The following is a 13707-nucleotide window of genomic DNA, read 5'->3' as shown; positions in this document are numbered from 1 at the left end:
ACCAGTACCAGCCAAAGAATATATTTCTTCTTACCCAAGAAAAACTCAGATGACTGGAGCCCAGCCTTGGATCTGAAGTCGATCAATGCAGTACTGAAAGTGCCCCGATCCCGAATGGAGACCGTGTGTTCGGTCATAGTTTTGGTGGCAGCGTGAAATTTCTGGCCTTTCTAGATTTGTCAGAGGCTTACATATTCCTGGCTCATGAGCAGTTCCTGAGATTCCAAATATAGTGTTCCCCTGCGAATTTGCGGTTTGCGATCGCAGACTCAATAATTTGCGGTATGCTCTCACCTCCTCTTCCTGTACTAAAGTCAGGCTACACCAATCAGGAGCTACATGTCAAAGCAGCTCCTGATTGGTGTAACCTGACTTTAGTAACAGGAAGAGGTGATCGGAGCATACCGCAAATGATTTTCTGCACCCGCCAGCACCCCAGCTGCCCTCTCCTGCCTTTTAACAGATGCAAGACTTTTTACAAAGTTCTATTAATTTTTTGAGCATTTTTTATGTTGTCTTTCCTGTGGTTTTAACAAGACTGACTTTCCTGGGGATATAACAAGTCTTTGAGGTCGACTGGTTCTGTGGTTTTGCAACTTCTTATTAAACCTAATATTGATTTGACAAGCTTGTCCTGGAAATTTTGTTCTGGTCATCAATTTTTTGAAATCTAATTCTATTTTTTCTGATGTTATGGATTAACAGATGATAGATGTTTATTTGATTTATTAATTATAATTTATATATCTTTTTTAATATTATGGCAGATACTTCCATAATAACATAAATAATATAGAGATATGAGTTTTATTTTTATTTTATTTTTTTTATCCTCTAGCTGTAACATTAGTGTTTAGTAAAGATGATTTGAATCTTTTATAAGTTGAGAAATGGATTACTTTTATCTTTAGATATGATTTTCTTCTAGTTTGACAAGTATTTAGTATTTATATATATTTATTCTTATATGTTCTTTGCTGATTTTAGGGTTTTATTTTATTATAAAATTTATAATGAGGGAATGAATGGATATGAATTTTAAAGGTTGGGAAGATTTGGAATTTTTATTATTTTAATGTTCATTTATATTCTGGATATCTAGTAATAATCATTTTATTTAATCATTTAGTCTTCATTTTTAATATTTATTAATTTTTCTAAATTTGTTACGTTTTGGTTGAATAGGATGATAATTTTATATAATAATTTCTACTGTCTCTAATTTTAGATAATATAAATTATATAATTTAATATATTAATTTTAACATTTCATATTTCAATATTTATTGTTTTAATATTTTATTGGGTATCTATTAATCATAAACATTAATTTATTCATTTAGTTTTTTATATTTGGTATTAATTTTTGTGATTTTTGTTTTGTTTGGATAAGTTGGAAATTTTATATAATAAGTTTTAATGTCTATAATGAAAAATGATATTAGTTATATAATATAATTTATTATTTTCAAGATTTCATTTTATGGTAATTTTAAGTAATGATTTTAATTTAATTCATTATTTTAAGATTTTATTATAGTATGAATTGATAGTTTGCTGGTTGGGGATTTCTTTCAATTTCCTGGTCTTTATGTGTGCTGTCATTCACTTATATTTGTTAAGGGGGATGGGTGTGGGAGGGTATATAGGGGTTTTAAGGGAGGGTAATTGGATGTGTAATTGGGAGAAAAAAAGAGGAGGAGGACTAGCAATAATATTCAAGAACTCCCTAACTCTAAACATTCTTGAGAAAACATCCACTCCACAAATGGATTTCCTAGCGTGTCAACTCACAAACCCAACACTAAAAAACTCTCTAAACTGCTTGCTCTGCTACATAACACCAGGAAACTGGACCACAGTGAGACCTGAATTTGAAAACTTCATCTACCTAAACTCACTAACAGCTGAATATAACCTCATCCTAGGAGACCTAAACCTACACCTAGAAGACACAACCTCCACACCAGCAAATAACTGTCTATCCTTCCTCAATGCCTTATCCTTCCAGATCCTAAACCCACAAACCACTCATGAAAAAGGTCATCAACTGGACATTGCTGCCTTCATGTCTCACCAACCATCCAATCCAGCAATCCAAACTCCTAACGGAACATGGTCCCCATCCCTATGGTCAGACCACTACATTTATAACTTCAACATCAATTGGACCAAAACCAAACACACACCTCAATCAAAAAAAACCACATATACCTCACGCAAACATATCGACCCAACCATTTTCTGGTCAAATGTAGACGAAACTATCCAAGACTGCGACCCAAAAAACTTCATCTCCCACTGGAAAAATGTATCCACCAACATCCTGGATGATCTGGCACCCCTACAAACCAAAACCAGAACCAGCAGGAAATCAGACCAATGGTTTGATAATGAATTACTCCAACTCAAAAGACAGTGTAGAAGATTAGAAAGAAAATGGAGAAAAAAGAACCAAGATCAAACAAAAACCGACTGGAAAAAAATCAACAAACAATACAAAAATCTACTAAAAGATAAGAGGAAAAGCTACTATACTAATCTCATAGGCACGGAAACCCAAGATTCCAAAAAAATATTCCAAATCCTGAAAGAATTAACAGACACCAAACCATACACTACCACCACGAACACACCTCCACCATCACCCACCCTCTTAGCAGAACACTTCAAGAACAAAATCACCAACACCAGAGCCACACTCATCCTTAACCCATCCCATCAAAATCCAATCACAATCCACCCTACAGGAAAAGAGGCAATCGCAGCAGACAGAATTTGGACTCAATTCCCTAACATACAATGGTCAGAATTCAACAAATTCTACAAAAAATACAGCCATGCCTCCTGTGACCTCAACCATTGCCCCTCATATCTCCTTACCACCTCTAGTGTAAAATTCCGCACCATAACTCTACAATGGATCCAATTCACGCTCACAGAAGGCACATTCCCTGCTGACCTCAGCGAAATTGTCATCACCCCAATCCAAAAAGACCCAAAAGCACCACAAAACCTCCCATCTAACTTTAGACCTATAGCCTCAATTCCGCTATATGTCAAAATTATAGAAGGCCTAGTAGCCAAACTCCTCACCAATTACATAGAGGACCATAACCTACTCCACCCCATGCAATCAGGCTTCAGAACAAACTTCAGCACAGAGACACTACTAGGCTCCCTTATGGATACCGTCAGACAACAACTTAGTACAGGGAAAAAAATGCTACTCATACAACTGGACCTATCGGCGGCATTCGACCTAGTAGACCACAACATCCTTCTACAGATCTTAGATGCAATAGGCATCTCAGACAAAGTATACTCCTGGTTTGAAGGATTCCTAAAACTCAGAACCTACAGTGTAAAATCAAACAAAGAAAAGTCAGAATCCTGGTCAAACCCCTGCGGCGTACCACAAGGATCTCCACTATCCCCTACCCTCTTCAATCTCTACACTGCTTCTCTAGGAACGCATCTGGATAATCTAGGCATAACCTCCTATAGTTATGCGGATGACATCACCATCCTCGTCCCATACGATCACTCTAAACCTACCATGACAGACAAACTTCACCAAACACTTGAAGCAGTCACAACCTGGATGGAAAATCAAAAACTTAAACTCAACCAAGACAAAACCAAATTCATCCTCCTAGAAAATGACAAGATCCAAACCACAACCATCCTAGACATAAACGCAACCAAATATCCCATCCAAACCACCATAAAACTACTAGGCATGACCATAGACAGATGCTGCACAATGCAACCGCAAATAAATAAAACAATTCAAAAATCATTCGCAATCATGAGAAACCTGAGACAAGTCCGAAAATTCTTTGAAAGAACACAATTCCAACTTATAGTACAATCCCTAATACTAGGTATATTGGACTACTGTAACATACTCTTCCTTCCATGTCCTGCAACCACGATAAGACAACTCCAAACAATCCAAAATACAGCTTTGAGACTCATCTACTCATTGAAAAAACATGACCACATCACTGAAGCCTTCATCAACTCACACTGGCTCCCAATCCAAGAAAGAATCCAATTCAAATTCTACTGCATATTATTTAAAACCCTACACGGAGACAGCCCATCATACCTGAACAATCGCCTCATCCAAGCACCCAGTACCAGACACAGAAAAACGCACTCCCCATTCATACCCCCCCCAATCAAAGAAGTAAAAAGAACAAAACTACACGACGGCCTCCTAGCCACTCAAGCCGCAAGACTGGACAACCAGATCTCCAACCTTCTGATGACCACCCCAGACTATAGGACGTTCAGAAAAGAAATAAAAACCACACTTTTCAAGAAATTCCTGAAACAGCAATAACAACACGACCTCTAAATGCTCTTAAGATCTACAACTTACCTCTCTAGCTAATCATTGTAATTATGTCTTTTTTAAATTAACCTTTTGTAATCCGCCTTGAACCGCAAGGTAATGGCGGAATAGAAATCCCTGATGTAATGTAATGTAATATATAAGAATTAAAATCTTTTCAGGTCATTTTCTTTGGTTCCTTAAAATAAATATAAATGTATTTTAAAATGTATTCGTTGAATGTTAATGGACTCAATCACCCTATAAAGAAAAAGAAAGCCTTATCTTTTCTTAAAAGACAGGGGGCAGATATTTATTTCCTGCAAGAAACTCATTTATCTGCATTAGAATCAAGTAAGCTGGAAGGGGGTTGGGTTAAACAGTGTTTTTTTGCCCCTGCTGTAGGCAAAAAAGCTGGTGTGGCTATCTTGATACATAAAAAATGTATGGCTACTTTTACTATGTTATCTATGGATCCTTTCGGAAGATGGGTCCAAGTAAAAATGAGCTCAGGGAAAGATACCTTGATACTGTTCAATATCTATGCACCTAATTTGAATCAATCTAAGTTTTTTAAAAAGCTTCAACAAATAATTTTACCATCATCTTCTTCCAATTTAATTTTGGCAGGGGACTTTAATGCAGTAATGGACCCTATTTTAGATAAAAAGCCTAGTAAAATTTTAAAATCTTTAGGATTAGATAATTTGATAAATTCTTGTGGTTTAAAAGATATTTGGAGGATTTTTCATTTCAATGATCAGGAATTTTCATTTTATTCCCATGTTCACAAATCATTTTCTAGAATTGATTATTTTTTCATTTCAGATAATTTAGTACAGAAGGTTAAGAAGGCGAATATAGATTCAATTATACTTTCAGATCATGGGGGTATTTGGATTGATTTTGAGATAGATGAACAAGAAAATAATAGTCCTGTTTGGAAGTTTAATAATACATTGCTAGCAGATTCCAATTTTATAGAAAAATTTAAGTTAAAAATAAGTGAATTTTTTCAGTTTAATGAATCAGAAGAAATGTCTCAGGAAATTTTATGGGATGCCTTTAAAGCTACCTTGAGAGGACACATAATTTCGTACTCAGCATATGTTAGAAAACAACTAAATAAAGATTTTTTAATTTTAGAACAAAATATTAGAAAATTGGAAATTAAATTAAAGGAAAAATGGGAACAAAGTATTTATCAGAATTTGCTAAAAGTAAAATTTAGATACAATGAGATATCATCACAATTGGCTAGAAAGGAGTTTGTGTCCTATAAGGCATTGTATTATGGAACCTCAAATAAGGCGGGAAGATTACTAGCTAACTATTTAAAAGCAAAAAAAAGGAAAGCTAATATAATGGCTATTTCAGATGATAATGGAATAATTCATTCTCAAATTAAAAATATTTTACAACAATTTTTGAAATTTTATGAAAGCTTGTATTCTTCTGAGCATTATTTTAATAAAGAGAAAGATGGTTTTGAATTTTTAAAGTTGATTAATGGCCCTAAAATTCCTGATCATATGAAAGAAAATCTCGAAGCACCTATAACACAAAAAGAAATTCAGAGGGCTTTAAAGTCCCTTAGAGTTGGATCCGCTCCAGGAAGTGATGGATATACGGTAGAATTTTTTAACTCTTTTCAAACTATTTTGTTACCCCATCTTTTCAAATTATATCAGTTTCAACTAAATAAAGGTTGTATTACAGGTACTATGGCAGAAGCTTTAACAATAGTTTTGCCAAAGCCAAACAGAGATCCCATGTTGGTTTCAAACTATAGGCCTATTTCTTTGATTAATATTGATGGGAAATTGTTAGCTAAAATATTGGCTTTGCGTTTGAATAAGGCTCTCCCTTATATTATTGGTATGCATCAAACAGGTTTTGTTGCTCAGACATTCTTCAAATAACACCAGATTAGCTTTTCATATTTTACATTTAACAAAGGATATGAAAGATCCGGCTTTCTCTGTTTCTTTAGATGTAGAGAAAGCATTTGATCGGGTAGAATGGACTTTTATGTATTAAGCAATGGATTGGTTTGGTATTGGTTCTCGATTTATACAAATGATTCAATCCCTGTATAGCTCCCCATCTGCTAGATTATATATAAATAATACTTTTTCAGAAAGGTTCTTTTTAGAAAGGGGAGTTAGACAGGGTTGTCCATTATCTCCTTTGTTATTTGATATTGTTTGGAACCTCTACTTTTAGCTATTCAACAATCAAAGGAGATAGAAGGTATTCCTTATGCAGGTCGGGAATATAAAATTTCTGCTTATGCAGATGATATTTTGATTCATTTGAGAAATCCGGAGTCAACCATTCCACATTTATTGGATTTGATTGATAAATTTGGAAAATTTTCAGGTTATAAAATAAATTGGAATAAATCAGAAATTCTTCCACTAAATGTGCATTGTATAAAAGGCTTATTTGATTCATTTCAGTTTAGTTGGAAGAAAGATGGAATAAAATATTTAGGAATTTGGATAAAAAGTACATTGGAAGAAACAATGAAGGTAAATGAAAAATCCTTATTACTAAAAGTTACAGAATTGTGTGAGCAATGGAATCCTTTGCATATTTCTTGGTGGGGGAGAGTGCAAACAGTAAAGATGATGATTTTGCCTATAGTTTGTTACCAAATGAGTATGTTACCAGTTTATTTTCAAGAGTCCTTTTACAAAAAATTAAATAATATTTTGACAAAATTTGTTTGGCTTGGGAAAAAACCAAGAATTGCTTTAGTATCGTTGCAAAAATCAATTGTGAAGGGTGGGGTAAATTTTCCAAACTTTTATAGGTACCATCAAGCCTATATATTGCGTCAAGGTATGTATTGGATCCTCCCTGAGCTTATTGATCATCAACCAGATTGGTTATATTTGGAACGGAATTTGGTGTCCCCTATGAGACTTCCATATGTATTAAGTATCAGATTTCATAAATATGCTAAGGACAATATAATTGTATTGGATACTTGGAAAACTATTAAATTTATTGATAAATTAACAGAGGTACCAATAATGAAATCTACTTTACAGTCCTTATGGTTAAACTCCAAGATTCAAATAGGCGGTGCTGGAATCGCTTGGAAGAATTGGATTTAGAGGTATAAATTTCATAATATTCTATAATATTGATGAGTATAATATAATATCATTACTGTTATAGGTTAAGAAGGGATTTAAAATTTTTATTGTAATATTTCTGATGTTAATAGTGTATTTTCATATAGGTTTTTTTTCGATTTTTCAAATGTATACATTGTCAAGTTCAAAATATCAATAAAGAAATTAAAAAAAGAAACTGTTTTATTTTACTTTTGTGATTATGATAAACATACTGAGAGCCTCAAAATAGTACCTGGCGGGCCGCAAGTTTGAGACCACTGTCTTATAGGAATTGTCAACTTCTTTGATACAAACAGAGTAGATGGGTCACAGCCCAGAGATGCAGGAGGCAGAGTCAAGAGAAAAAGGTTAGATGATGCCTTCTACAAACTCGTGAGCAAAGGAGAATAACTCATTGGTTCAAGACTCCTATGCCTTTCTACTAGAAAGAAGATTATCGAGGTAAGAACCTAATCTTCCCTTACTGTAGCTGGGTTTAAAAAATATTTGGACATATTCCTGGAGGAAATGTTGTTAAGGTAGACTTGGGTAAAGCCACTGTTTGTCCCTGAGGTTAAGTAGCATAGAATCTTATTACTCTTTAGGACTCTACTAGATACATGTGTCTTGAACCTTTTATCTGACTCAGCAGGGCAATTCTTATGTTCAATAAACATATTATTTTTATATAATCTCTCATTGTTCTCTGCCACTTCTTACATAAGAATAGCTACACTGGGTCAGACCACTGGGTCAGTATCCAGTTTCCACAATGGCCAGTCAGGTCACAGGTACCTTGCAGACAGCAGGAATATTCCATTCTACTGTATTCCATTCTACTGATCCCAGAGCAAGCAATGACTTCTCCCACATCTATTCTTGTTAACCTGTGTAGCTGATAGAGGCCATATCTTCTTTAAGCTAGAAAATGCTTTAAATGTAATCTTTCAAGACTACTGAGGTCCTTTTCTTGAATAGTAAAGTTGAAATTGCTATACTAAGCTTCAGTTTCTTCTACAGAAAGGGGGTTCTTAATGTTCCCAAAAGTTTTCATTGTAGAACATTTGTTATGTTGTTGGGATTCTTTTGTTAAACTGGAAATAAGTGTGTAATGGCATTATGTTTGTTTGAATAGAATGGCAGAATATTTAACTACCTCTCTACCTCCTTCCCCAAAAACAAACCCCCCCACACCTACATATATAATCTGTATACACATTGCACCGTCACTGTCTTGCTATCTGATTTCTGAATTAATTTTTTTTTTCTCTTACAGGAAATGTTGGAAATTCTTTTACCATTGATCCTATCCTTGGTACTATAAAAACTGCAAAAGAACTAGATCGTGGTAATCATGGAAAATATGAACTAATTGTGAAAGCCTCGGACAATGGTACTCCAGCAATGAGTGGATTAACTTCCGTTCACATCTTTGTCACAATCTCTGATAATGCTTCACCAAAGTTTATAATGAAGGAGTATTCTGTCGAGATCAGTGAAAATGCCCGTGTGGGTAGTTTTGTTGGGTTGGTTACAGCATATAGCCAGTCATCTGTGGTCTATGAAATAAAAGATGGCAATATTGGAGATGCCTTTGCTATCAATCCAAATTCTGGAGTTGTAATCACAGAGAAGCTGCTTGATTTTGAGAGTGTGCCTTCCTATACACTTACAGTTCAGGGAACCAACATGGCTGGCTTGTCCACAAACACAACGGTCATAGTGCATCTTCGGGACGAGAATGATAATTCTCCAATATTCTTGCAGTCTGAGTACATGGGACTTATCAGTGAATCTGCTCCAGTTAACAGTGTGGTTCTCTCTAACCAGAATGTCCCGTTAGTAATTCGGGCTACAGATGCTGATAAGGAATTGAACGCTCTGCTTGTTTATCAAATTGTTGAACCATCTGTCCACAAGTATTTTGCTATTGATTCCAGCACTGGTGCCATTCGTACAGTAGTAAGTTTGGACTATGAACAGACAAATATTTTCTACTTTACAGTGCAAGTACATGACATGGGAACGCCACGTTTATTTGCAGAACATGCTGCTAATGTTACTTTATACGTGATTGATATCAATGATTGTCCTCCATTGTTTTCAAAGGAGTTGTATGAGGCCTCTCTCTTGATTCCAACATATAAAGGAGTAAAAGTTATCACTGTCAATGCTACAGATGATGATTCAAGAGTTTTCTCGGAGCTAATTTATTCTATAACTGAAGGCAATATTGGAGAAAAATTTTCTATACATCCCAAGAGTGGATCTATAACTGTTCAAAATACAACCCAGTTAAGAAGCAGGTATGAATTGACCATCAGAGCATCTGATGGAAGGTTTGCAAGCACTGCATATATCAAAATTAATGTGAAGGAAAGCAGAGAGAGCCAGATCAAGTTTACCCAGAGTTCTTATACGGCATTTGTTCAAGAGAATTCTACTGAAGCAAAAACAATAGCTATTATTACTGCTGTGGGGACTCCTATAAATGAACCTTTGTTTTATCATATTCTAAATCCAGATAATAGATTTAAAATAAGCCACACTTCTGGAGTACTCTCTACTACAGGCATATCATTTGATCGGGAGCAACAGGAATACCTGGAAGTATTAGTAGAAGTGACTGACGAGCACAAACCCTCAAGAGTTGCACATGTGGTAGTGAGGGTCACTGTAGAAGATGTAAATGATAATATACCTGTTTTTGTGAACCTTCCATATTATGCTGCTGTTCAAATGGATGCTGAAGTAGGTCATATTGTTCGATATGTTACCGCTATAGACAAAGACATTGGTCAGAATGGAGAAGTGCACTATTATCTGAAAGAGCATCATGAGCATTTTCAAATTGGCCCTGCTGGTGAAATCTTGCTGAAGAAAGAGTTTGATGCAGATACATTAAATAAGGAGTTTCTCATCACAGTGATAGCAAAGGATGGAGGAGACCCTGCACATTATGCAGAAGCTGTAGTACCGATTACTGTGATGAATAAAGCCATGCCAGTTTTTGAAAAGCCTTTCTACAGCATAGAGATAGCCGAAAATATCCAACTACATAGTCCTGTTGTTCATGTGCAAGCTAACAGCCCAGAAGGACTTCGTGTTGTTTACATCATCAAAGATGGTGATCCATTTAATCAGTTTGCAATCAACTTCAACACCGGTGTTATAATTGTTGTTGCTCCTCTTGATTTCGAATCCCATCCAGCGTACAAGCTTAGCGTGCAAGCAATGGACTCTGTTACTGGGGCTCATGCTGATGTGTTTGTTGACATAGTAGTTGAAGATGTTAATGACAGCCCTCCTGTATTTACAGAGGAGTCTTATGCTGTAACACTGTCTGAGGCATCTGCAATTGGAACATCTGTTGTACAAGTCACAGCCACAGATGCAGATTCTGGAACAAATAAAATTATTTCCTATCATTTAGTGGAAAATAATATCCAGAGTACAGGGCATTTCTACATTGATAGTAGCAATGGGCTTATTTTAACAGCAAAAGCACTGGATTATGAGCAGGTTCAGCAGTACAAATTGCTTGTAAGGGCCATGGATACTGGCATGCCACCACTAAGTAGCGATATTACAGTCACTGTTGATGTAACTGATCTCAATGATAACCCTCCACTATTTAGCCAGCTGCTTTATGAAACTAATATCAGCGAATTGTCCCCTCGTGGACATTTCATAACCTGCATAAAGGCCTCTGATGCCGACAAATCAGATGCTGACAAATTAGAATATGCCATATTAGCTGGCAATGACCACATGAATTTTGCAATTAATAGCAAGTCTGGTATTATCACTGTCTCAAGCCTACGCAAACAAGCCTTGAAACCATTTTACAGTCTTAATGTGTCTGTATCTGATGGTGTCTTCAGAAGTTCAGCCCAAGTTCAAGTAACTGTAATTGGAGCTAACTTGCATAGCCCTGTTTTCAGCAAAAATGAGTATGAAGTGGAACTATCTGAAAATTCTCCAGTGGATACACTAGTGACTATAGTTAAAGCAACAGATGCAGACTCTGGCCCTTATGGATACATCACTTACTACATTGTGAATGACTTTGCCAAAGACAAATTTTATATTTCTGAGAAGGGACAAATATTTACCTCAGAAAAACTTGACCGTGAGAATCCAATGGATAAGGTTGTTTCTTTAAGTTTAATGGCTAAAGACACTGGTGGCAAAGTAGCTTTCTGCAGCCTCAATGTAATACTTACAGATTATAATGACAATACTCCACAGTTTCGTGCAACAGAGTACAAAGCAAGCATTGCTTCTGATGCTTTAAAAGGTACTTCTGTCATTAAAGTAATGGCATCAGATGCTGATGAGGGCACAAATGCAGATATTACTTATACCATTGAAGCGGATTCTGAGCATGTTGAAGAAAATTTTAAAATTGATCAGTTTTCTGGTATAATTACTACAAAAGAAAGCCTTGTTGGCTTAGAAGATGAATATTTTAGTTTCGTTGTTAAAGTAGTAGACGGTGGCTTGCCACAAAGAGATTCTGTTGTCCCTGTCTTCATTCAAATACTCTCACCAAATGTGCTTCTTCCAAAATTTTCAGAGCCATTCTATACGTTCACTGTTGCTGAAGATCTCCCCATTGGAACTGAGATAGATGTTATAAAAGCAGAGAGTGACCAGCCCTTAGTATATACTCTAGTAAGAGGAAACACACCTGAAAGTAATAAAGATGAATTCTTTGTTATTGACAAGCAAAAAGGAAGACTGAAACTTGAGAAGAGTCTTGATCATGAGACAACTAAATGGTACCAGTTTTCTGTGTTAGTACAAAACATGGCCGGAGAACAAGAGTTTTTTTCTTCAGTAGATGTTAGTATTCAAGTAAGAGATGTGAATGACAACAGTCCAGTCTTTGAATCCAGTCCATATCGAGCGTTCATCATGGAAAACCTTCCAGGAGGTACAAAAGTCATCCGAGTCAAGGCAAATGATCTGGATTCTGGAACCAATGGACAAGTTTCTTATAGCTTAGAACAATCGCAGGAACCCAGGGAAATTTTAGAGCTCTTCACCATAAACCTAGAAACTGGCTGGATTTCTACCCTCAAGGAACTTGACCATGAAAACCAGAACAAATATAACATCCTAGTGGTTGCCTCTGACCGAGGCGAGAAAACTCAGCTGTCGTCTACTACTGTGGTAGAAGTTACTGTTACAGATGTGAATGATAACCCTCCACGTTTCACCGCGGAGATTTACAAGGGTACAGTGAGTGAAGATGATCCATTTGGGGGTGTAGTCGCTATTTTAAGTACAACTGATGCTGATACTGATGAAATTAACAGACAAGTTGCCTACTATGTTACAGGTAAATACAATGTTAGCCTTTGGCACTATTTAAACACACTTAAATGGAGCCACCATCAAATAACTAACAATCACCAAAATGTTAGAACTAATCCAACATTTATGCAGTACTTCATTCATCAGACCATGGTCGGTTTGAATGGTTAAAAGTAGGGAGTGGTATCCTTGAAAAAGCCCTTTGAAATTCACGGGTGAAACATGTTGGTGATTCTACCCCCGTATGAAGCGTCTTTGCACAACTAAGTACTTTTAGTACATATTTATTTAAGATTTAACACTAAATTATAAACACTTAAAGTATTTAAATAATTTAATATAAATTGTATCCAATGACGATTGGGAGCATAAAGCCCGGCACTATGAAAGAAGTTTGAGTGCTTGGTGGCCCACTGAGGATCAATAAGACAGCTTGTAACCTCTGATGAATGAAGTGCTGCATAAATGTTAGATTAGTTCTGACATTTTGGTGATTGACAGGTAAATACAATGGCACATTTATTTATTTTTTAAATTTATACTGGCATTATCTGTACAGATATTGCTAAATATTAACGTCTAATGTGTAGTCCCATTTAATTTTGTCTTATTAGCAATCTTGCCTGATATAGTCCAAGTACTCAACTCATTTCTTGTATGTAATTACTCATGGGAAGTTCTGCACTACTATGCAATGCAGAATTTGTGCAGAATTTCCCTCCTCTGCAGGCTGTGCAGAATTTTGTCTAATCTGTGCTGTTGTAATGCAGTGTGGCACAGAGAAGCTCTGTTCCAGCTATCTTCCTCCCTATGAGCATGCTACTTCAATGCAGCAAGAGGAGGAGCTGCATAGCTGTGCATTGGGCTGCTTCCTTCTTCTCTGCCTTAGTCCTCGGGGGGGGGGGGGGAGGGGTT

At 36.0% G+C, this 13707-nt stretch overlaps 1 protein-coding gene across 7 annotated transcripts in view; it reads left to right on the top strand.

The window, feature by feature from the left end:
• FAT1 (FAT atypical cadherin 1) overlaps window positions 1–13707 on the top strand; it is a 363497-nt gene that overhangs the window by 230372 nt on the left and 119418 nt on the right. For all 7 annotated transcript variants that reach the window (XM_033943896.1, XM_033943897.1, XM_033943893.1 and 4 more), the window contains exon 10: window positions 8747–12817. In XM_033943896.1, coding sequence (XP_033799787.1) covers window positions 8747–12817 — 4071 coding nt within the window. The remainder of the gene's footprint in view (window positions 1–8746; window positions 12818–13707) is intronic.

The sequence above is a fragment of the Geotrypetes seraphini genome, chromosome 1, assembly GCF_902459505.1.
Source record: "Geotrypetes seraphini chromosome 1, aGeoSer1.1, whole genome shotgun sequence".
Classification (NCBI taxonomy): Eukaryota; Metazoa; Chordata; class Amphibia; order Gymnophiona; family Dermophiidae; genus Geotrypetes; species Geotrypetes seraphini.
Note: the sequence above shows the minus strand (reverse complement) of the source record. Positions and strands in the feature narration are given on the sequence as shown.